General features: G+C 33.6%; 2 protein-coding genes across 3 annotated transcripts; both read left to right on the forward strand.

Moving 5' to 3' along the window:
- Nucleotides 1-108: 108 nt before the first annotated feature.
- Nucleotides 109-9,139, forward strand: LOC132754921 (heat shock 70 kDa protein 12B-like). Of its 2 annotated transcripts, none has more exons than XM_060745677.1 (5): nucleotides 109-397; nucleotides 756-1,132; nucleotides 6,134-6,352; nucleotides 7,568-7,724; nucleotides 7,855-9,139. In XM_060745677.1, exons 2-5 carry the CDS (start codon nucleotides 818-820, stop codon nucleotides 8,919-8,921), a joined length of 1,758 nt encoding a protein of 585 aa, XP_060601660.1. In that variant the 5' UTR covers nucleotides 109-397; nucleotides 756-817; the 3' UTR covers nucleotides 8,922-9,139. The 2 variants fall into 2 exon arrangements, with proteins under 2 accessions (XP_060601660.1, XP_060601659.1); XM_060745676.1 differs by having other exon boundaries at nucleotides 109-342.
- A 3,595-nt stretch (nucleotides 9,140-12,734) lies between these two features.
- On the forward strand, nucleotides 12,735-16,945 carry LOC132754928 (heat shock 70 kDa protein 12B-like). Its single transcript, XM_060745684.1, has 4 exons — nucleotides 12,735-13,091; nucleotides 13,891-14,109; nucleotides 15,116-15,272; nucleotides 15,504-16,945. Exons 1-4 carry the CDS (start codon nucleotides 12,777-12,779, stop codon nucleotides 15,758-15,760), a joined length of 948 nt encoding a protein of 315 aa, XP_060601667.1. The 5' UTR covers nucleotides 12,735-12,776; the 3' UTR covers nucleotides 15,761-16,945.
- Nucleotides 16,946-25,856: the final 8,911 nt, after the last annotated feature.

Raw genomic sequence — 25,856 nt, forward strand, 5'->3', positions numbered from 1 at the left:
ACTCCAGCCTAAGTTGTATTTCAGTAGAACTATTCACTTTCACTTTGAAAATGGTTTGCACCCGTCCAAAGTTAAGGATATTGTAGTTATTTGCATGCATATTTTATCTATAGCCACGCTCACAAATATACCTAGTTTTGATCTTATGTCACGATTATTATATACAGTCAGCATATAACTAGCCATGCATTTCTCCGTATCTGTAGTCAATAAACATCCTCTTTCAATACTTGGAATTACGTAAAAAACCAGGAAGTTTATCAGCAATAAAAAGTGTTCAATCGTTTAAATTTATTGAACACACGAAACTGTTTGGAGTAGAATATCTGGAATAAGATAACGGTCATTGCAATTTATTATGCTAAAGACACGCTCTTTTTTGAAGGGAAAGTAAAAAGTACATTTATTTTAGATGATTTTCCAAAACGAAAGTTGATTGCTTTAAACTGTTCTTCTTTCTTCAGACATATTTTTGCTTTTTGTCATTTTGTGGCTTCTTTGGTTTCTAAACGTTGAAATAAATAATGATTCTTGAATGTCATGGTAATGAACCTCTACATATACATTATTATAATCATATGAAAGTGGTGGAAGGATGGGGGAAGGAAGTATTTCCTTTTTTCCTATTTTTTTCACAATAAATGCTTGTATATATTTATTTTTTTGAAATTAAAGTCAGCTTGCTTTTGAAAAATGGCTACAATAAAATATTCGCTAAGCTTGATTTTTATTTAGATATAAATACTTTTTTACAGGTTTAGACACGCCAGGATAAAAACCAAGCATTTGTGAAGAGGTTCTTTTCAAATACCTTAGTATGGCAGGTGATAATTACTTGATGACAGTAGCCATTGACTTTGGTACGACGTACTCGGGCTATGCCTTCCAGCTTACTAGCGATTATGATTCTAAAGATCCGACAAAAAGCATTTTTTCTCCACAATCTTGGAATGACGGCCCGACAAGATTGGTGTCAATGAAAACGCCAACGTGCCTTCTCTTAGACAGGAATCAGGATATAGATTCGTTCGGGTACATTGCAGAAGACAGATATGCTGATCTGTGTATGGATGGTGACAACAAAAACTGGTACTTTTTTAGGAGGTTCAAAATGCAGCTGCATGATACAAACGTATTTATCATTTATTATTTTGTATTTTCAGTAATGCTTTCTTTTTGCTGTTCTTTTTGTTTTCATTATTAAATCCTGCGTCACATTACACTCTGATCAGGTTTACGATGGGATATCCATGTCGTGACGGGCTAAAATAGTCAATTTTTTTACGGTTCCCGGCCGGTGACCCTCCGGTGTCAAGTCATCGGTGAGAAACCGTGCGGGTAATCGGAGAATTTTAGCGTGGAGTTATTTTCTTGCGGCATTCGGTACATCACTAGCTTACCGCAGCAGACAGGATGAAATACCCTCCGAGACCCGGCCGGACACCTTTTGGTATCGGTTGTATGTCGGTGAAAGTTTTCACATTCTGAGCGCCAAGTAATCCTCCAGTTTTCGAGTGATATCCGAGCGGTCACCGAAGGCGACTCGGCAGGTTACTGGCTGGGACCCGGTTAGACGCATTATTTTGCACGTATGGTCTTTAGGTGCCCTTAAGGATAGCGTTTGGAATATTAAACAAACATAGGACTGTGAACTAGGCGACCCGTGTTCAATTATCGGACGGCGAAGTTCACCTTCGTTGTACAGAATTTATCAATCCCTTGCTAAAGTGAAGGAGATTATGACTGTATACCTGCTTGACAGACTGTCAAGGAAGGATGCCGTGGCTGAACTGCGCTCTGGCAAATTTGATTACTGCCGTGATCTGGAGTGTTAATCACAAACACCATCACCAAATATCATTCTCTCGTTAACAAGTCTGCAGAGTTCAGTCGGTTAAATCGCAAAAAAAACAAGAATAAAAATCAACAAGGCAAAGGCAACGTTCACAGGACGCGGCCCCCGACACACCCAAGCATGGCACCCAGAAGGCACCAAACAAACCCCGGAGTGGACACAAGGGTGAAAGGAGTGGGACATGTAATGTGAAATAATATCAACTAAAACGGGCCTATAAAGCACTTTCAAGTACCGTCCATGAACAGGCTCAATCAAACCTAGCCTGCAACATTTTCGATTTTGCCGTGTTGGGCTTTCTTTAGGGATTCTGTATTTATCTATTTTATGATCACATCCGTGTTATTTGTGCCGTGTGGCGGCTGTAAAAGGTCTCTCCGTACATTTAATCAATGATGTTATATTTTCGATCCTTGAAGATCGTTCAGCACGACATTATTGTTGTGCTTGTGGTATTTTTAGTTTCAACTTTTCGGCATTTTCTAGTTGGGTGGTTCCAATATTCCTACTTGAATAATGTTGAATCACCCTTAGGATATGTTGCCTGCTTTTTAAATTTGTATTTTGACGTCTTATCTGTGATACACAGGCTTCATAACCTCTGATCTTCTTTCAAAATTCCATTTTATTTAGTTCCGCCCATTGTTTTCTCGTTTAGGGCACACGCTTTTTATTACTTGGGGACAATACGCCGCTTTTCATGGAATGGCACGGTGAAGGTGTCATATTGAAGGTTCCATGATAACCGCCGTATGAACACATCTGCGGATGTTTCTAAATTCAAAATTTTACTATTTCATGTTTAAATGTTGAATTCTACTTAAGCCGGTGCTGGGGGGGGGGTAGGACGGTAACTTGCACTTTCCAGTACCGTCCATGAACAGGCTCAATCAAACCGAGCCGGCAACATTTTCGATTTTGTCGTGTTGGGCTTTCTTTAGGGATTCTGTATTTATCTATTTGAAATGTCGTTATTGTGGGTTCGATTCCCGGAATGGCCAACTAATATTTTTGTGAGCTATTTTGGTCGAGGCTTAACGTCATATGAGCACATTTTCGGATGTTTCTAAATTCCAAATTGTACCAGTTCGTGTTGAATTCTGCTTAAGCCGGGGCTAGGGGGCGTTGACGGTAGCTTGCCCTTTCCAGTACCTTCCATGAACAGGCTCAATCAAACCGAGCCTACAACATTTTCAATTTTGCCGTGTTGGGCTTTATTTAGGAATTCTGTTTTTCTCTATTTTAAAATTGAGGTCCTGTGTATAAGTGCATAAACACTTGGATAGCATGAGAAGGAAGAGCTTCTTGGCTTTGCCTTGTGCACTCTCCTGGTTTGTTTGGTGTCATGCTGGGCTCCTTGCCAGCGGTCCTGTGTCCTGTGTCGGGTTTCCTTCATTGAACTCCGCCCTTCCTTGTTAATCTTGTTTTTCATATTTATTTCTGAAATTGGTTCTTCTTGTTGTATATGTATCTTGCGCTGTCCTAAAAATCTAAAACAACTAATACTGTTCTTAAGGACTCGCATGTACGCGCAGCCATTGGCAAACAGAAAGAAACTTAATTACACACATATATTCTCTCATTAAAAGTTCTGCGTTTTCACACAGGCAGATTGTATTTAACGTTTTCAAGTCCCATTTACAATCTTTTATTTTAAGTAGAAATAGACATTTAAAGGTATTTCTATTTTTAGCTTAAGCGACCCCTAAATAGGGCCAATCAAATTCATATGACCAAACGTGATAAAACACTACCCAAGAATGCTACAGACAAAATTTGGTGATCATCCATCAATTGGTTCTATGTAAGAAGATATCTAAAGATTTTTCTATTTTTAGCTAAAGAGAGCCCTAAAAGGGGCCTAGCAAACTTGATAAAAGACTATCCAACATTGCTACAGACAAAGTTTCGTGATCATCCATCAATAAGTTCTTTACAAGTAAACATTTAACGGTATTTCTATTTTTAGTTTTATTGGCCCCTAAAAGGGGCAAATCAAATTAATATGAGCAAACTTGATAAAACACTACCCGAGAATGCTACCGCCAAAGTTTGGTGATCATCCATCAAAAAGTTCTGTAGAAGAAGATATTTAAAAAAAATTCTATTTTTAGCCCTAGGGACCCCTAAAAGGGGTCAATCAAAATATGAGCAAACTTGATAAAAGACTACCCAACAATGCTACAGACAAAGTTTGGTGATCATCCATCAATTAGTTCTCTAGAAATAGACATTTAACGGTATTTCTATTTTTACTTTAGCGGCACCCTAAAAGGGGCCAATCAAATTCATATGAGCAAACTGGATAACAGAATACCCAAGAATGCTACAGACAAAGTTTGGTGATCATCCATCAATTAGTTCTGTAGAAGAAGATGTTTAAAGGTTTTACTATTTAAAGCCCTAGAGACCCCTAAAAGGGGCCAATGAAATAAATATGAGCAAACGTGATAAAAGACTACCCAAGATAGCTACAGACAAAGTTTGGTGATCATCCATCAATTAGTTCTGAAAGATGTTTTTCTATTTTTAGCTCTGCTGACCCCTAGAGGGGGCCAATTGGAGTGACATGAGCAAATTCAAGTGTGACTGTCACAAGGATGCTACAGACCAAATTAAAGAAAATTGAAGTAAATCTGCTTAGTAGCTTCAGAGAAGAAGACGATTGTTGACGCATGACGACGGACGCCGGAGCATCTCCCTTTGATACTTATAGCTCACTCTGAGCCTTCGGCTCTGGTGAGCTAAAAATGCGTTTACCCTAAACGAGAAAACAATGGGCGGAACCAAATAAAATGGAATTTTAAAAAGGGATTTGAGGTTACGAAGCCTGCATATCACAGATAAGTCGTCAAAAAACAATTTAAAAGCAGGCAACATATCCTAAGGGTGATTAGACAGTATTCAAGAAGGAATACTGGAACCACCTGAGTTGAAAAAGACCAAATAGAAGAAACTAAAAGAAACACATAACATAAATACACAACAATTATGTCAAAAGGTGAGAAAGAAGTCAGAGGGGAAGAGGGCAAGTTAACCAAGAAAACAAGGGAAAAGACCAGCAAAAGAGGGGACATGAAGAACGGCAGGAAAGAGGGACAACATGCCATACGAATGTAATTCTCCAGGAACGATGGTTAGGAAACTACCCGCCTATATGATTGAATACCGTTGGGAAAAGGCGTTAAATGAAACAAACAAATAAACAAACAAACAACAATCATCTGGTCGGATTACGCACGGCTTCCCCGTATACTTTACAGTCACTCTACGATGGCTGTAAACCGGTAGGATATTGGAAGGCAATCGGACATTTACCGTGCGATACTCTGCCGATTAACTTAAGAATATCGATCGGAAAGAAGATGCCAAGTGTTCTCAAATTATCAACGGTGTCCCATCGATCCCTCTATATCGACCGGTGCCCGCTTGTAATGTGACGTAAGCATAAAGAAAAGTCTACATATGCTGTATGGCAGCACAGAACGTTTTCAGCCTTTGAAAAAAATAGCGAACAAGATTAAACTCGATGACTTTTGGTCTTATAAGGAAGGAAAATACTGAGCTCTATAAACATTAAAATTATAAAATATGGGCCAAATCTTTAAACACGTTTATTCGAAAATTCTAATATTTCTTCTACACCAATTTTAGCTCGACTTTTGTTGAAACAAAAAAGTAGAGGTATTGTTATAGTCCTGGCAATCGTTGCCGATGCCGTTGCCGTTCTCAAACTTGTACCTGGATCATAACTTTTTTAGTTTTTGGTGTATTGTCCTCATACTGGGCCACAACAGCCCTTTGGACAAGACCTTTCAGTAGACTACACTAACCTTGACCCTTCAAGGTCAAAAGTCCAAATTTTGCTTGTTCTTGCTATTATTGGCTGTTACTTTATTTTTTAATGGATTGTCTTGAAACTTGAATCCTCAAGGATATCCCTTAAAAATAACCAGACAGACCTTGACCTTCACTCATAAATGACCTTGACCTTTGAAGGTCAAATTATTGAAATTTTCATTTTTTTGGCTATTATCAGCTGTAACTTTGTTATTTTTGAATGGATTGTCTTCAAACTTGAACATAATAATCTCAAAGGATAGTCCTCTAAAAAAACAAGACAGACCTTGACCTTCACTCATAAATGACCTTGGCTTTTAAGGTCAAATTATTGAATTTTTTCTTCGATTGCTTTCAGAAAAAGTAAAAAGTCGAGCGTTGCCCCCACCGGGCGGTGGCTCTTGTTATATTCAGTAAAGCGTTATGTTTTAATTTAAGGGACTGAAGAAGACAACAATGATAGCTGACGAGAGTGGTAAAGAGTTACCAGCCCTTACAGTTTTCAGTAAATCCATTGAATGCCTGAAAGACCACCTGATAGAATTACTGGGAAAAAAATATTTCATACCACAACAAGATGACATAAAATGGGTGTTAACTGTACCTGCTATATGGGACGATACTGCTAAGAGATTTATGAGAGAAGCTGCTAAAATGGTAACTTGTTAATTTATGATTTATATAATTTATTTATTTAAAGTGACATTATGTCCATCTAGGCGTAAATGTACACGAAGTACACAAACGTTGAAGCTTAGATTGTTTTTACCATAATTGATTTTTTTTACTTTTATTCTCTGTATTCTTGTTCGCAAAATAGTCAATAATAACCTACGTGACTTATTAAAAAAACTTTAAATATCATTCAGATTTTTGTCATATTTTAAGCATTTCTTAATATCATTCTAACACATTTTTGTGTCGCCTGATACAGAGAAGTGGCAACATATAGGGATCACTTCTTCGTCGTCTGTCTCTCTGTCTGTCCGTCCGTCCGTCATAAAACATGTCCGGAATACACCTCAGAAACTACAAGTGTAATTTCATCCAAACTTTAAGGAATGATCAGTATCATAATGTATCAAGTCCAGTTGAGCAAATTTCCGGCATTTTTCGGTTCAGTTATATATTTAGAATTATGCCTATGGCCCTTTACTGATTTTTAGTCTGTACGGACTACTGTTCTTTGAACACTGATGCCGTTCGAATGAAGTTTTCAAGTAATGATCGGTAGTTCAAGTAATTTCGCATATTACACTGGGTATCCGTTTAAATGCCTATAACGGAGTATGGCCCTTGACTGAAAAATGCGTTTTGGCCTGTAAGTTATTTGTGTGGTGCTGACGAAACGTAATGTCAGCCTGTCTACTACTGATGACGGCACAATAGCTGGAAAGTTGCTAGGACGTATAGAGATCACTATCATCAGGGGACACATGTGAAAATTGATCGTTCATGTGTTTTTTATTTAGCTCTAACCATTGTGATAGTCTTTCTTTTGAAATATATAACTAATTAAGCTCAACATGATGACAACGAAATTAACACATAATTTCACTAAGAAACAATTATATGAACATTTTATATGTAAATTAAGTTGCAAGAGACAGCACATATTATTAAAATGTATCAGATGTTTGTATATCATAATTAATACTTTTGGTGTAAGAACATTCAGGAGAAATTTTAATTAGCTATGTTTCATCGCATGGTAGGTTATGTGTTCGTAATGTTCCAATGTGTGCTATTGTAAATGCAAAATAGCGGTTGCAAAAACCTGTTAATTAAAGATACCTCTCAATAATGCTTTTTAATACTTAAATACTTGAAATCGTTGATTGCTGTTCCTTAATTTCATATTTACACCCAAAGGCTGAAATACCACCACAGCATTTGACCATTGCACTTGAACCCGAAGCTGCATCATTGTTTTGCCAGTACCTCCCAGTAGAGAGATTCAGTGTTGGAGGACAACTCAAATTTTCAGATGCCAAACAAGGGACTACGTACATGATTGTTGACCTTGGAGGTAAATAATAGATTTTTTATCGCTCTTTCAACCATATTTTCGTTTTCCTGTAAGCGCTCTTGAACAATATACCGCAATTCGTTTTTTATTAATTGTAATGGAAAGCTTATATATTACTTTACATTTTCAGGCGGCACTGCTGATATAACAGTTCATGAGAAGGTTGCAAACGGAAAACTTAAAGAGGTGTATCGAGCAAGTGGGGGGCCTTGGGGAGGAACATCAGTAGATTGTGCCTTTATTGCTCTTATCAGTAAGATAATTGGTGGTCCTGTCCTTGCAAAATATATGAAGGAAGAGACATTCGACTATCTAAATATGATGCGCGAATTCGAGTCGGTCAAACGTAATGTCAGCCTGTCCACAACTGATCACGTCAAGATGCAGATACCTGTCGCTCTGAATGAGATATGCAACAAATATAGGCATAAAGATTTCAAAATGCTCGTAAAGGATGCCAACGAGGATAAAAATATTTCGTTTCTTGGCGAGAAAGCAAAGTTCAAGCCAGCTCTGATGCAGGCTTTGTTTAGGAAAGCGACAGACAAGATCGTAAGCCACATGAAGAAGATACTTGATACAACACAAGCTGGTCAGAAGGTATCTCTAATTCTTATGGTTGGAGGCTTCTCAGAATCAGCGTATGTACAAGATGTTATAAAAAAGGAGTTCCATGACACGAATGGCCGAAAGGTTCTCGTGCCAAAAGATGCAGGTATTTCTGTGGTGCAAGGTGCTGTTGTTTATGGACAACAACCAGGCAACATCACATCCCGCATTCTTCGTTATTCTTACGGTGTTGCAATCAGTCCCAAATTTGATGAAGCTAAATATGACAAAAGAAAGATGAAAACATATGCTGGCGTAAGTAGATGCGACGATGTTTTCTCTAAATTCATTGACATAGGTACAGAGGTTGAAGTTGGCCATCATGTTAAAAAAACGTACGACACTGTAGAACCTTCAGCAACATCATGCGCCTTCCGTGTATTCTTTTCAACAGCTGAAGACCCGCTGTATACTGATGATGATACATGTCAACCTTTGGGACGGCTTGATGTTGAGTACGCTAATCCCAAGAAAAAGATTTTAAGCATTGAGGTTGACTATATTTTTGGAGACACCGAACTGAGTATTAAAGCAATGGAAACAGAGAGTAAAAATACGTGCCAAACAAAGCTTACGATGCTTGAGTAAAACTATCAATATGTTGGTTGTAACAATGACATCGATGTCCTTTATGCCAGAAAACTGTTTACATATGTGTACTACTGAAACGTATAGACCCGTCTGAAAATTCAATTCCAGTATATATAAATACATAATGTGAAGTCATTTGAAAAGTCATATTCGTGTACAACGAGGTGTAGTTTTCATTACAAAAACAGACAATTATACATAAAGTTTGATACATTGGTGTCCACTTTATCATTGTTTAATTATCAAATTTAATGAATTTAGTATGCAAAATATCTGGGTGAATTTTTAATTTTTTATTGAGTGTCTTGCTTTCATAGTTTCGTTTAAGTGATATTTGCATTCCAATTCATGTGTGCATTTTATTATTTGATATCGTTTTAGTTTATTCTGCTTGGTTGTGTTTATGTTGAACATTATCTGTCCTTATCTAAGTTTGTTTTGTATGTTTCATCTGTACAGTTGAAAACGAAATACTAGTAGTAAGCACCTAAAATACCACATAAAATAAATACTAAATACACATAAAGTTATTTTTCCGCAATAGTTCACAGTGCGTTCAACGAACGTATTTTATTCTTTGAAAGTCGACTTTTTAAACTGTAACGGAAAGTGAATTGTACTTATTTTCTTGACTTATATTAAGGAAAAAGGCGATAATGGTAGGTTTTTTATTTGTATTCCGGGACCTCTTGAAATCTTCGGACATTTCCACATATTTCAATACTTTACAAAAACATCTTTTCGTCATAATTTGACAGACACGGGTTGCAATAATATATTGTCCTTTGTGAGAAACAAATTACGAGACGCAAAAATATGTAAGAAATTAATTGCTCTTTAGAGAAATATATACCAATACTGGTAACAGATACAATGCCATTAAACAAATGAAAGTTCATTACTTATGATTAGAATGATGAGATAAATTATTTTTGGTTTCAATAATAAAATCTCTTCTTGTGCAGCAAAAATTCTGTATTCCGTTAATTTCTGAAAGTTGAAATATGTCGCTCGCAAGGTGTGGAGCTTTTCACTTTTATATCTGGTGTTAAACATTTATCCGGGCGAAATAAAATCTCATAGCATCTAAAAATTGTTCTTGTCCAGACCGCATCAGAAATATTCGTTCATTTTAATGATTTTATTCAAATTCTTACTCCGAGACTTATTTTTGCTTTAAACTATTTCTACAAAACTATGAGTTAAAACTTAGGAGAAAACAGTGGGCTTTTCTAAATATAAGGTATCAGATGGTTCATTTGAAAATATTTGACAAGTTTTCTGCAAAATTGTCAAGAATTGTTAAGAACACTGATTTCATAGATAATTTTCAACATTAAGTTTATGCAATATTATTATAATATGAAATTTGAGAAACGATTGCTCATATTCCTTAAAAGTATAAAAAAAAATTGTTCGGTCGGTATAGATAAAATTACGTCAATATTTTTACACACAGATTGATATACAGTTAATAAGGTCTCAAGATTTAAGATATATACGCATTTTTTAATTCAGCACTGCCTACATTAAAGTTAAAAGCCGATCAAAATGATTTATTATCTACTTAATTTATTGACTGTCAACCTTCTGATAACAAAGAGGATCGGTGTATGAAGAACGGTTGTGACACTAGTGTGTATACAGGTTCACTACACAAAGCATTGTTATGGTTAGATTTTATATTTTGGCCGACAATTTAGTTTCTTCTTGTAATGAAGATAAATCCGCAACGAACTCAATAATGTGCGAAGATTATTCTACTTTTAAAGATGAAAACAGATTTTTTAACTTAAGATATATCGAACTGACTCTTTGGCTTTTGAGAGTGTCCTTGTCAATGACAATCAGTTGGTTACAACAATTAATCAACAAAATTATAATGTTAAAGATAACAAAATAATCTAACAAAAAATAAATAAAGTTTAGACAATATAATTATATTTAAAAAAAAGAAATTCGTTCTGAATGTTCTTTTTAAGGCATAATTGACTTTTTTTATGACCAACATTTAGATGTGACGGTATAAATGACAAAATTTTGACAGACACTGTTTAGTCCAGTTAGAAACGTGTTCCTGTGCGAATTATACATAATTGTAAATTTGGAGTTATACTGCGGAGACATGCTTTACATTATTTAGACAAAGACATGGATTTTCCAGTTTTTATTTTGTTTTATTTATTCATTTTTAAGTGGTTGGTCGCGCATACATTACTTTGACGCCCGCTTCATGCCTTATGTTCCTGAATATGTCACCTTACAATGTTCGTGTTAAGAAACGTTGTTTTAATATAATTTCAAAAACACAAAAATCGTCTTGTGTGTGAAATAACTTTGACCACATCTGGTTTATTGAAAACTGTGAAGCTATATTTGGTTTGGGAGGGTGGAGGAAAGGGCTTTGCTGTGTGTGTGTGAGTGGGGGGGGGGGGGTAATGTTGACTTTTTATATCTTTTGTCTTGGTGGCTGTTGGAATCTTTTTTAAATAAATTTTAATGGAACTATAATTAAAAATAGGGACTTTCCTTCACGTAAGAGTACTGAACTTAAAAATATCTAGCTTGTCTTAACTTGACTGTTCATCTATAATTGCCTCTTTTATTTTGAAAAAAAAATCGGAAGAATTTATACTTCTCATTTTACAAAAATGAATGATTAACGGAATGTATTGCAGAAAATCTTTATTAAAAAATAAAAAATTAAAAGCAATAAGATACCGCCCTAATATGATGTGGACAAAAGTTTATATTGATTTGTAGTCAAACCGTCTTAAAACACTCACAAATAATTGAATATATATATATATAAGATTTATTTAAAGTTTAGATAATCATAAACACGTATACTACATTTACGTCTTTTGATCCGAGTATGATTATTTAAGTTTATATTGAATTATTTCAGGTTTCAAACAATGTGTAAAATCATTGATAGTGTGGCATAATTATTGTTTTAATATCTGATAATCAAACTAAAGACTAAAGTACGTACATAAATACCCTATGTTTATTGTCTTATTTGTAATAATACCATTGTCTTGAAAGTCTTAAAGTTTATCGAACCGCCGATTATTCTGCCATCTGTAACCAGGAAGAATATTGTTCAAACTAATTTCAACGAAAAGATCAGACTTGAAGCTAACAGAATTGCAATCCATTTCATATTGGAAATGAACACATTTAATGGTGAGTGTTACTTAGCGAGCTTATTTTTGTTATAAATCATGGTCAGAAAAATCAATCATTTAACTATATTGAATTACTATTATAAAAGAGCACACACATTGCTTTGCTAGTTATTAACAGAAACTTATGTGTCAGTTAAAAAAAACACTAAGTTTTTATGTTCTTATCATCCATAGTTAAAACAAAAGATTTTTAGATTTTCAAAAATATTTCTAAACCTTTTAAAATCTTCCTTAAATTTTCTTTAACATTTTTAGCGCAATATTGTTTTGTCGTATGTTTACAATAATGTAGATTATTTTGTTGGCAATTAAAATTAGATCAAACATTTACAAAATAAAAACAACCATTAACAAAATAAAAACAACCATTTAAAAAATGTCTTATTAGAACTAACATATATAACAATTTACTATTGGCACAAACTTACATGCTCATAATTAAACATTAGACATAATTAAATAATTGTTATAACTATTGATAGTAATTAAACATAATGTTTATTTATTCATCTTAAACCTTTCCGTTTTATCTAAAATTACAAATTACGAATTTTCAAGGAAACCTCTGTTCGGAGTAAAAAGGGAACAATGAAAGTTGCATTTTTTACAGGTTTAACAAGATAAATCGCAGAAACTAAACGAAATATCCAATTCCTTTGTGATGACAGGTAATTATTACGCAATTGTAGTAGCAATTGATTTTGGTACGACGTATTCGGGATATGCCTTCCAGTTTACTGGCGATTATGATTCTGAAGATCCGACAAAAAAAATTCTTTCCCCACAATCATGGAATGACGGACCAAACAAATTGGCGTCAATGAAAACGCCCACGTGCCTTCTCTTAGACAGGAATCAGGATATCGATTCGTTCGGGTATATTGCAGAAGATAAATATGCTGAGCTATGTATGGATGGTGACAATATGGACTGGTACTACTTTTGGAGGTTCAAGATGCATTTACATGATACGAAAGTAAATATTTCTTGTTGTATTACTTTTATTTTGTCTTTTATTTTTAAAAATATTTTATTTTCTGTGAATTATCATTAAAGTAAAAAGGTCTTCAACGGACACACCTTTCATAAGTATTTCAAATATTGATGCAAAAATAAGAAATGTAGCATTTGGTTTTTCTTATAAAATGTTGCTTGAACAAAAAGTTGGTAAGGGTTTACGCGATTTAGAATGAACAGTTATATGAAGAATAATAATACATGTGTATGTTGTTCTATAACATATTATCATCTGCTATATAATATACAATGTATGTCATATCAGATCATGTATCTTACTCTTGCCAACAACTTCCAAGTATAATTTGTTCATGGTTTGTTGTGATGTCTAATTCTAAACACTTTCAACGCCTTTTTTAAATTATATTACAGACCTTCCGATATAGACCAATTCACTTAAAGGTTGTACTATTAAACCATGTAAAAAGTATACTCTAAAACCAAATTATCAAGCAGTTAGCTTGTTTTCAAATTTGATACAAGTGGTGTCATCTTCGTTCTATATAAAGGAAATAACTATAACTCTGTATGTTAGATAATTGAAACACGTACAAAGCAGTCAAAGTTAAGGGATGACATGCTCTGTAATTACAATGATTTCTTCCGGTTTGTGTATAAAATCCTTTATTATTGAAGAATGAGGGTCGAATAAATATGCATGTTACATAAATTATCTTAAGTCTCTTTCCACTTTCAAAATTTTAATAGCCTAATATACAAGATTAATGTAAAGAAAACAATTAACATATAATTTTAAGGGACTTAAGAAGACAACAATGATAGCTGATCAGACCGGTAAAGAGTTACCTGCCCTTACAGTATTTAGCAAATCCATCAAATGCATGAAAGACCATCTGATGAAAATATTGGAGAATAAACATTACGTGCCAAAGGATGATGAGATAAAATGGGTGTTGACTGTGCCTGCAATATGGGATGATACTGCTAAAGGATTTATGAGAGAAGCTGCTAAAATGGTTAATTTTATCTAATTTTATTTTTATCTTATTTTCTCTATACCTTATACTTTTCTGGTAAATTGGTTGCATGACAAATCAGGCAGTATTATGCCGAAGACTAAGGATAGAACTGAAATTTCATATAAAATAAAATTAATATTCAATGGAAAACACAGGGAAATAAATGTATCCGACTTCTTTTTTGAACAAGCTGCTGACGAATTGGCGTAGATGTTTATTCTAATTAAAGACATTTTAGTCATATGGACTTGGAAGTAAATCATTTATTATATATTTTTTTATAGTTGGATAATGTATATGCAGGCTCTCTGTATATTTATAAAAGATACATTTGGATTATACCAGAGAAAATAACAATATTATGTAACTTGTGTCGAGTGAATATACAACGAATATATAGATATGTATAATAATTTTTAGTTTGGGCTACCTGCCGTTTGATTAGATACAAATGATTATTAAATGATCATTTATAATATTATGTAAAAACACCATTGACCTTGTAACTATAGAACTATTTACAAACATGCATGGAAAGAAATATATATTGAAATAAATAAAATTTTCCTCAAACAGTGCCAGCCCAACGGGGCCGTATCAACACATACATGTATGTGATGACGTGTGTTCACCACAGGGAGGATTTTTTACCTGCATTCTATTTACGATAAATTTAATATTCGTTCGTATCTGAGAATACTTAATATTATAAATATTCACCTATGCTAGTATTTTATGATTCTTTAAGATTCTTAACGAGTGTTCCATGCGTGGAATAGGTTGTCATAACGAAGTATCACTATTATTTGTGCTTATTATACATTGTACTTTTTTTTCATAAATTTCTGTTTGTGACCAACATTCATATGAAACGCCAATGTGGAGCATGTCAGCTCCTACCCTCTGAACATAGTGTTCTGACTGGCAATAGCTAACATGATGTTGATTTATAATATGTGTTAAGTACTTTCTGTATGTGTCTTTCTCTGTAAATATATTGAAGGCTGGAATTCCCCCACAGCATTTGACATTAGCCCTCGAGCCTGAAGCTGCATCATTAATTTGCCAGTACCTACCTGTGGAGAAATTTAGTGTCGGCGGACAAATCACATTCTCAGATGCTAAACCAGGAACTACATACATGATTGTTGACCTTGGAGGTAAATTAATCGAATATGTGGTTGGTTTTAATTGCTCTTCATTGAAGCTCTTTTTTCAAATTTTATGCATCATTCTATTTTCCATAATTGTAACAAATCGTGACATAACGTATAAAACATTTTCCTTTATTATTTTAATTACAGATAGTTTATTCATTAGTCATTTGATATATTATATAAATGGGATAGACTTAAGTTTTAACCAACAAATTTGTTAATTTGAATTGTCAGGTGGTACTGCTGATATAACAGTACACGAGAAGGTTAGAAACGGAAAGCTGAAGGAAGTTAATCGAGCAAGTGGAGGGCCTTGGGGAGGAACATCTGTAGATAGTGCTTTCATTGCTCTCATCAGTAACATAGTTGGTGGTCCAATGTTTGCACAATTTATAAAGGAAGACAAGTTAGATTATCTGGACATGTTGCGCGAATTTGAGTCGGTAAAACGTAATGTAGGTCTATATACACTATTGATGACGTCAAGATGAAGTTACCCTGTCGTTCGGAATGAGAAATGCAGCACTATTAGAGGTAAAGATTTCAGAGCTCTCGTAAAGGAATCGTCGGAGGACGGAAACATTACGACTGTTGGAGACAAAATAAAATTCAAGCCATCTGTAATGCAGAATTTGTTCAAGAAAACGACAGATAAGATTGTAAACCACATGAAGAATATACTTCATACAACGCAATCTGGCCAGAAGGTATCTTACATACTTATGGTCGGGGGATTCTCTGAATCAGCATATGTGCAAGATGTTATCAAAAAGGAGTTTCATGACAAAAAAGAACGAAAGGTCGTTGTACCAACATACGCTGGTATTTGTGTGGTCCAAGGTGCTGTTGTGTATGGAAGACAACCAGGCAACATTACATCCCGCATTCTTCGATATTCTTACGGTGTTGCAATCAGTCCCAAATTTGATGAAGCTACATATGACAAAAGAAAGATGAAAACATATGCTGGAGTAAGTAGATGCGACGATGTTTTCGCTAAATTCATTGACAATAGGTACAGAGGTTGAAGTTGGCCATCGTATTAAAAAACGTACGACACTATAGAACCTACAGCAGCTTCATGCACCTTCCGTGTATTCTTTTCAACAGCTGAAGACCCGCTGTATACTGATGATGATACATGTCAACCTTTGGGACGGCTTGATGTTGAGTACGCTAATCCCAAGAAAAAGAGTTTAAGCATTGAGGTTGACTATATGTTTGGAGACACCGAACTGAGTATTAAAGCAATGGAAACAGTTAGTAAACATACGTGCCAAACAAAGCTTACGATGCTGGAGTACAACTGTCAATACGATGGTTGTAACAATGACATTGCATGTCCTTTATGCCAGTCAACTGTTTGAAGATGTATCCTACTGAAACTTGAAAACCCGTCTGAAATTTTAATACCGGTATATAAATTGATAATATGAAGTATTTGAAAAGTCACAATCGTGTGCAACGAGGTGTATTTTCTATTTGTATATAAAGTTTGATACATTTGCGTCCACTTTATCATTGTTTAATTATAATGAATTTAGGATGAAGAATATCAAGGTTAGCATCTGTGGATTTTGTTTTAGTGTCTTGCTTTTGTAGTTTCGTATAAGTGATATTTGTGTTCCAATTCATTTGTATATTTTATTATTTGATATCGATTTTAGTTCATTCTACTTTGTGTATCAGTACAGTTAAAAACGAAATAGTACAATGAAATTAATCACATAAAATAAACTACTAATTACCTAAGAAATTTTTTTTCCGCAAAACTATCCACAGTTGCGGTTTTCAACGAAGCGCAATTTTAATTTCTTTGAAAGTCAACCTTTTTTGGACCTGTAAGAAAGTGGAAACTTTAAAAAACTTATTTCTTTGAACTAATATAAGATAAAGGCAATCTGGGAAGGGTTTTTATTTTTGTAAATTCCCGGACTTTCTTGAACTCTTTCCGGAAACAATTTCCCACATGTTTTAAATACTTTTTAACAAAGCATCGTCCTTGCCATGATTGGGACAGAACACGGGTGTAATAAAATATAAAAATTGTCCTTTGTAATGAAAAGAATTTTTTACGGATAACAAAAATGTAAGAAATAAATTGGTTTTCTTTTTAGATAAATACTAATAAAAACCAAGTACTGGGAACAGAATTACAATGTCCATTAAAACAAATTAAAGAGTAATTTCCTTTTTTTATTAAACTTAAATAATAAGAGAAAATTTATATTGATTTTAAACGTCAACAATAACCTCTTTCCCTCTGAGCAGAAAAAGTTTCGATAATTTCCGTTTATTTTTTTCTTGAAAAAAGGGTTTTGAAAAATTATGGTCCCGGTTCAATGGTTTGGTGTGGGAAGTTCTGATTATATCTTAAACTTTTTATAAAATCCTTTTATCCGGTGGGCGAAATAAAATTCTTTTAAGGTATCTAAAAAAATTGTCAATTTATTCTTTTAAATGTCCAACCGCATTTGAAAAAATATTTTGTGGCATTTTGTTATTGATTTTTTAAAATGTCAAAATGGGGTAATCAGACAACCAAAAATTTAAAGACTAGGACCTTATGGGAATGGTTTTGCTAAAAGTCCCCATTGGGGAATGGTAAACCTGTGGGAAGAGAAAAGCTGTTTTGTTATTCATAGGGAAGAGAAATCAAATTCGAATAAAAAAAGCCTTATTCCTGCCAAATCTGGGAATTTTAGAATGGGGTCCCTTGTCCCTTTCCCTTATCTTTTAAGGGTCCCTCGTATAAACCCGAAATTATATAATGTTTTCAATGGTAAATTGTTATAAAAAAATCTAGCCCTAGATACTTAAAACTTGTTTTTGAAAAATATAAATTATGAATTATTAGATTTAATCGGTAACGGCCAATTCATGTTTATTCCATTAAGTTTCTTTTAGAAAGAACAGTTTTAATAATTCGGAAGGGATTAAATTTTCACCCAAAGGAACCTTTTTGTTGGAAAGTAACCGATTATTTAAAGCAATATTTACATTTAAGTTTCCCCTATTTTTCAGTACAACTATATGAAGGCTTAAATGTTCACATTCCTTTTGGGGTTACAAATTTTTTAAAATTATTCTTAAATTTTTTTGCCCAAAATTGGTTTGTAAACTCTTTATGAAAATTCAACATTAAACAATTATTTAGCTATAAATTTTCAAAATCACGAATTTGACCATAGATTTTACAAGTATAAGCTAATTTACGTCAACAATCCTCAGAAAGTTAACGAAATAAAATTGAAAAAACAGCGAAAAGAGGGTGCGTAGTTTTTATTTAATGTTAACCATGTAAAGCTATAATCCAAACCAATTGTTTAAAAGGTATTAAGGCTTATTTTTTCATGTAATAACAATGTTGTTTTTGACAAAACTTTTAATTTAAGATTAAGCATTTTCCTTTAATTCTTGAAATTGCCCCTAGTTTTCCCATAGAAAAATGGTTCAATATTTAGGTTTAGAGTTAGAATAAGGGTTTAAGTAAGGTTTAAGAAATAAAGCCTTTAATTGCGACCTTTTTGCCCACAAAATAGGAAATATAAATCCGGATAATAAAAAAAAACAATGTTTGGGGCGTTTGGAAGCCGAAAAAATCTCATCCGAATTAAACTGAATAACATTGAATACATTTTATATAATAAATGAATTTTACAACAAGCATCGGCCAATAATGGAATTTCTACGTACTAATTAAAAGAAAAACATTTTTATTGAATTAACATAATTTGTCTCCTAAAAAGAAAAGATTAAAGTTTCCACCAAAAGGTTCCTTGAAGGGTATGTTTTTTAATTACACGATTTTATCAAAAGAACAAGGCCTAAGTTTTTCCTTTTTTAGTCGAAGTAAACTTTGGTTGTGGAAGACGCGTGGAGGAAGCGACGAAAATTTTTTCCAATTTCTTTGTGACCAAGCATTTTCTTAATGGTTATAAGACTTGAAAAATGTTATTAAATGGACACAAGTTAATTAACTACTATGGACGGGTCCCATCCCTTTTTCTGACCGTTACTGGTATTCCCAAACCAAAGTGTGGCAAAATAACCCACGTGACAATAAGCGTCATTTTTCCCGGCATCATTTCCAAGAACAAATTTTGCCCCTCCGATTCGGAAAAGAAAATAGCCCGTTATTTTTTTAATTTCTGTACCATTTCCTTTTTGGGGTTATCACCAGTTTTTTCCTACGGGGGAAAAATATAACTTTCCACAGAAATATGGGATCTTTCGTTCCCCAGTTTTTATAAAGCGTTTTAATCAAACCCTTTGCATAACCTTGGAAGTTGTTTGGTTTTTTAGAGCGGGCCTTTCAGTTTTTGCCAAAGCCTTTATTTCGTTTTTTCTGGGCGGTTTTTAACTATCCTTTGGTTCTACGTTCCATGAAATTTTAAAAAAGTTTCAGGGTTTACATCAAACCGGGGAAGAACGGAAAGGGGGCAAAAACTCTACCTAATCCTGGTTCTTATTTTATTTATGAAATGCCAATAAAAATCTTAAAATTTCTTCCCATTGTCCCAATTTTTCCTTTTGGCCACCAGTTTTCCCCAAGTCCCCCGAAAAAAGGACTACAGTTTTAAAGCGGAAAATTTTTTGCATCCGTTTTTGGCAATGCCCCGAAGCAATATGCTTTAACCGTTTTTCTTTCCTTCTACAAATTTTAGTTTTTTCCATTGTTGATCCTTTCACAAGAGGATTGTGAAAAAAACTTGAATTGGTTTCTTAAGCAATAAACACTTACTTGTAATTCGCAAAATATGGCAACGTCAAATCAGTAAAGATTTAATTTCCCTGTCGAAAATAAATTTTTGGTTTTCGTTTTTGAAAGAAAAATGTTTAAAGTATTGCTTCATTTTTTTATCCTAATTTTAAAGTAAATATTTTTTTTATTCCTATTTTCAACAATGGGGAAAAATTGAATTTAAAGAAAATATATTGCTCTTTCAGTGAAGGAGAGTTTTTAAATAACACATTTTTTATTGTAATTGCCCCATGGACAAGGGTTTACACTTACGCCGAGTTCGGTTTGTTGCCTAAAGGTTTATTCTTTTTTCAGTTTTTTTTTGTTAACAGGTTAACTGAACAACCACTGGACACCGGGGTTGAAATGTGGACGAAAGGTTTTTCTTTTCTGTTCCCCTAAAGAAGAGACCTTTTCTTAAGGATTTATTTATTTTTTCTGGAATTGTTGGTTATACATTCTAAATATAGTTTTTGAAATAAACGAAAATCACATTTTTGAACTTTGGAACTTTTGCCCGTTGGTAAATCTTTTTTGAATAGTAATTTGGTTTTTTTTTACTTAAGTTTTTTGCCATTACTTTTGTGGATTCTCTATTATTCAAAAGACAAAATAGCCCCATGATATGAAAACGAGAATGGACCCGCCCATGTGGGAGTTTAAAAACAAACGTAGAAAATAGTAACACGATAAAATGCATTACAACCAACAAGCCATTGAATCACAGTCCCCAATTTTTCTTGAACAAAACATTTCAAAAAGACGAATAACATGATTAATCAATTAATTATATTAAAATATTTACAATTACTCCTGGTAATAGCCCAACATCCGGCAAGAATTCTATGACGGGGGCCATATATCTTTATAGTCGTCCATATTATTGAATAGCTTAACATAAAAGCTTTAGTTTTATTACGATTACATTTTGAAGATATTTCCAATTTTTTCCTTCACTGTCCAGGACCTTACTTCTTTTATTACTATCAGTTATTCTGCCTTATTTGGGCAACATATGCCATCATGTTAATCTGTTTTTAGATTTTAATGTGTGTCCCTTTTTTTTTAATCTTAAAATCGCCCTACAAAAAAACGCCTGTTTTGGGAAAATCTTGCAGCGGTCCTGCCCGGCGTGCAATAATCATGCAATTTAACATCGCCAATGACCACATCCGATAAAGAAATAGTTCCCCAAATCAGCCCTATCGTTTTTTAATTTCAGTTTTTTGAAACAGAGGAACATTTATATTTTGGCATATTTCTACCGAATTTATGTTTCAAACCAATAAATTATTCCCGTTTTTTTCTTCCTCTCCTTTTACAATGGTTTTATTGGTACAGTTTTGATCAAACGATTTTCGACAGTTTCTCTTGAACTCCAATAATAAATTAACTATTTTTGTCAGATATGCCCAGTTTTTCCAACCAGAAAATACTGCCAAATTAATAATAGAAAATAGATGTTTTTAATAGTGTTGTTAATGTGGTTCTAACTGAACGAATTTATATTCCAGTATTCAGGAAAACGTTTTACCGTGGTATAATGAAACAGGATTTTTTATATTTTTTTTATCCAACGGGTGCCACTGTTGTTAAGCCTTGAAATACCCTATCATACCTAAACCATTGCACAGGTTCTTTTAAATATATATGGTTTTTACGTATAAATTACTCTTTACAGAATAACCTACTTAAAATTGGGCCCGCGTTGAGGCGGTACCCTTTTTCACCAGCATACAACTCGAGTGAATCCTGAATAGTGCACGTTCATTGGACAGGGCTTAGCTTAAGTCAATCCGAGCCCTGCCAACAATTTTCATTTTGCCGTTTTTTTGGGCGAATATCTTAGGGGTTCCCTTGATTTTCAATTTCCCTCCGGTTTTTTAGTATTGCTAACATGAAAACCACAAATAGATTTTTCATAATCCATTTACCGGTGAAAGGAGCAAAAATTTCATTTTCTTTTTACAAAATCAGAAAACCAACATTTACGAACATTTAAAATCACTTTAATAGCGCAAAACCGGACAGTTTAAAAATCATTTTAAATATTCCCATTTGTTGGTTTATGTAATCAGCTACCACGCTAAAACTCACCATCTCCTCATTTCATGTTTTAAACGTAATTATAGAAAGAGGAAAAAAAACGGGATTAGGCATGGGTTTTGCTTTGGCAAAAATTGCAACGGAAATTTCCTATCTGCCTTCCAAACGTTCCTTTCGGACTTGGAGGGTGCCCCAGAAATTGGAAACAATTGAAGAAAATTTAAAGATTTTTGGTTCATTCAAATTAATAAAAAAATTAATTTGACAGAAATTTAGGTAGTTTGCCTTCCGTTACTCCGGTTGATGGTAAGGCCTGAAACCTTTTAATCATGACGTTAAAGACCCCAGAAAAAATAACGCCCAGAAAACCGAAAATAGCTTTTTTTGCCAACTGAAGCCCACCTCAATTAACAAGCAAAACTTTCCCAGGTTTATGCAAGTGTTTGGGAAAAATAAACGGCCATTTATATAACGGTCCTCTCTCTCTGTGAAAAAACTTAATATTTTTTTCCCCGTAACTGGTTGTGCATCATCCCCCAGACACTTGGGTACAGAAATAAAATAAAGTTTTAACGGCCCTATTTTTCCTTTTTTTAACGAAATCCGAGGCCAACAATTTTGTCTTGGAAAATTGATGCCGAAAATGAACGTATAAGTCGGGTGGGGTTTATTGGCCCACACTGAATACAGATCACCGGTGGTGTTCCAAATATTAATGTGGTAAGTTTTCCCCAATAATAAATTCGGTGGGTAACAACCATTATAGTTAGAACAGCGTGCCGTGTCCCTTGAAAGAAGCCCTTGGTTCATGACCAGAAAGTTATTTTGTGAAAAAAATTCCTCCCAAAAGAAAAAAAAAAACAATAGAAGAAAAACGGTTAAGTTAATTGTAACCTCTTTAATCTTCCAGAAGTTAACAATGAGGAAAATGATGCAACAAATCCTTTTCTTCGCAATTTTTAACATAATTTTTACAAAAAGAACCAATAAAATTGTTTTTTCTGGCTATTTTAAACCAAATATTTTCCAAGCCTACTTGAATTTTTTTCCGAATTTCAGCTTTACATATATCATTGCCTTACGCTTTTTCCAAGTGGGAAAGATAGCGGGGGTTCAGTTTTTTAGGATATGATTTTTATGGGATTGTAATTTTCTTTTGTCCTATTTTCCGGTTTTTTTTTTTTTTCCCCTCTTTTTCTTTTTTAAATTGACAAACTCATACTTTGAATTTTTTGCCCTTTATTTGTTATTGTACGTTTAATTTAGTTTAAGTCCCAGTTTTTTTTTTTCCAAATTAAGGGAATGGGTCCAGAAATTATTGTCAATAAATACAACACGAGAAAAATGAAATTCCCCATCCTATTTTAAACCAAAAGCGGGTTTTATTTGGCCTGCTTATATAAGACGATAACCAGATTTCCCTGGTGGGTATGGACCAATATCAATTCAAAAAAATAAAAAAATATTCCCCCTTTTGTTTTGCCGGTTAAATTCCAAAATTTTATAACTAATGGCACAACATTTTACATCCGTGATAGTTTGTAGTAAAGTAAAAATTATCATTTTAAACACTAAATGGGGTCCAGTAATAGAATCCCTCCTTAAAAAAGTCAGATTGGTTTTCAGTCATCATTTAGAAAAATATCCGAGGAATCAACCAACAAAATTTTGAAAACATTTTCATTTTTTATTAATTTCTTTGTAAAGTCCCAAATGTTTTAATTATGTTATAACTGTATGGTGTCCAACCCAATTTTGTGAAAACTGGGTATAATTTGAGTTTAATCTTGGTCGCTTTCATCGATACTAATTTGGGTTCAAATATTCCAAAAACACCGAAAAAATCCATGCACGGGACATTTTTTGGTCCAATTCCAAGAAGGGCTTACCCTATAGGTTTTTTTTTTTGCCAAGTAAGAAAAAGAATATTGTTAACATTAAAAATTATTGTTACATTGTCCCTTAGCACAAATACAATTATTTCTTACCTTTTTTCGATAGATTTAAATGATAATTTTGATAGTAAAAGTATAATTTAAATGTATTACAATATATATACTCCATTGAAGAAGTATTTCCAAATAGGCTAGAAAATACTGTTTTAACTACAAATTGAAAATGAAGGCCCATTGGGGTTTTTTTTTCAATTCCCCCAAAGGGGGTCCAAATTTTTTTTGTCCTTTTCTTCTTTTAACATTATTTTTGTATCTCCATGTCCCCATTTTGGAAAAGAAAAAATGGTTTGTTTTAATTTTGATTTTTTTTTTAATTTATAGTGGGTAATTTTAATTGGCTAAGTTATGCTTAAATCTAGTAATAATATGGGTACCTGAAAAATATTTTCAAAGTGGTAATAATAATCAAAACTAGAAAACGGTAAAGTTATTTTCCATATTTTTTAACAAGATCAGTCAAATATACTTTTTTAAAATTTAGGGAAGGTTTGAAAACAGGCAACTCAAATTTTGGGTAATTTAAAGAATTTTTTTTAATTAGGGCTCCTAAAGTAAGAAAAAATGGTTTCAGACACGTGGGTAAAAAAATGGGTGGGGTAGGGTACCGTTTTATACAGAATTTCCATGATTTTTTTTTTTTTTATAGATTTTAGTGGAAGCCATAATTTGCTAATTTGTTGGAATTGTTTAGCTTGAATGGGTACTAAAATTTGTTTTCCTTAACCCCAAAAATAATGGGAAAAAAAACAATTTTTTCCATTAGAAAATGTTTATTGCAGAATTATTTTAAAGTTCCTCATTTCCCAAAAAAAGGGCCCCACTTCATAACATCCTAGCTTTTGAGTTTCAGAAAGTGGCCATAACTTGGATTTTCCGTACGGTAAACTTTGGTTTAAATTTTGCATACAGGTTTTTGGTTAACTTTAAGTAAAAATTCCCGGTCCTGAACTATGGATTTCAATTTTTAAAGTTCATTGAATAGTGCATTTAGGGTTTCTATACCTTTTACAGTAAGAAATATACGCACTCAAACTGGAAACAATAAGTAAAATATTGAATTTCCCTTCGGCCGCTAATTGCGCCCCCTCATGAAATTCCCAAATAATTTTTCATATTTGGATTGGTTTTTTTTTCGGCTTTATATCTTACTACTACTTTTCCCCAAAATGTTCCGTTTTAAAGTTATTTCCTTTAAACTAGACACGTGACCTTATAAATGTGATCCCTTATTAATTGTTCGCCTTTTTTTAATCTTTTTCCGCCGAACCATTTTTATTCCCCCCAAACTATCGTTTCTGGTGTACTGCCAATTTGAAAGCAACCCACAGTATGTGATCGGAGTGGTGGTGACTTAAAATAGAACATATGAAGTTTCATTTGTTAAAAGCTTTTAAGAAAATTATGCCGTTACTTTAATCCTTCAAGTTTCCCCTTACAATAAGAAATCAATTAAACAAAATCAATTAGAACCGTTTATGAAAACAATTTTGGCGGATATTTCTAAATCTAAAATCTAAACCATTTTCATTATAATTAAGTTTTGAATTCCTGCTATAGTAAGTTGGTTTTAGGGGAAGGGGAAGGGGTATAAACCTGAAAAGCCGAGCCTTACATTGCAATGTGGGCGTTTTTTTTTCGACGTTCTTTATGGGGAATTTCTCTTTTTTCCATTTTCAGCACTTTAATGGGAAACAACATTTTTTGGCAAAATTTCTTCCCTTGCTTGGGTGAACTTCCTTTTAAGTGACCTTTCCTTAACTTCCAATAAAGTTTTTTATGTGGTTTCTGGCATGCGGGTTATTATTTGATTCCAACATTTTTTATGGCTACTTGGGCATGATA

The sequence above is a fragment of the Ruditapes philippinarum genome, unplaced genomic scaffold, assembly GCF_026571515.1.
Source record: "Ruditapes philippinarum isolate M1 unplaced genomic scaffold, ASM2657151v2 ctg1197_1_1_1_1, whole genome shotgun sequence".
NCBI classification, from domain to species: Eukaryota; Metazoa; Mollusca; class Bivalvia; order Venerida; family Veneridae; genus Ruditapes; species Ruditapes philippinarum.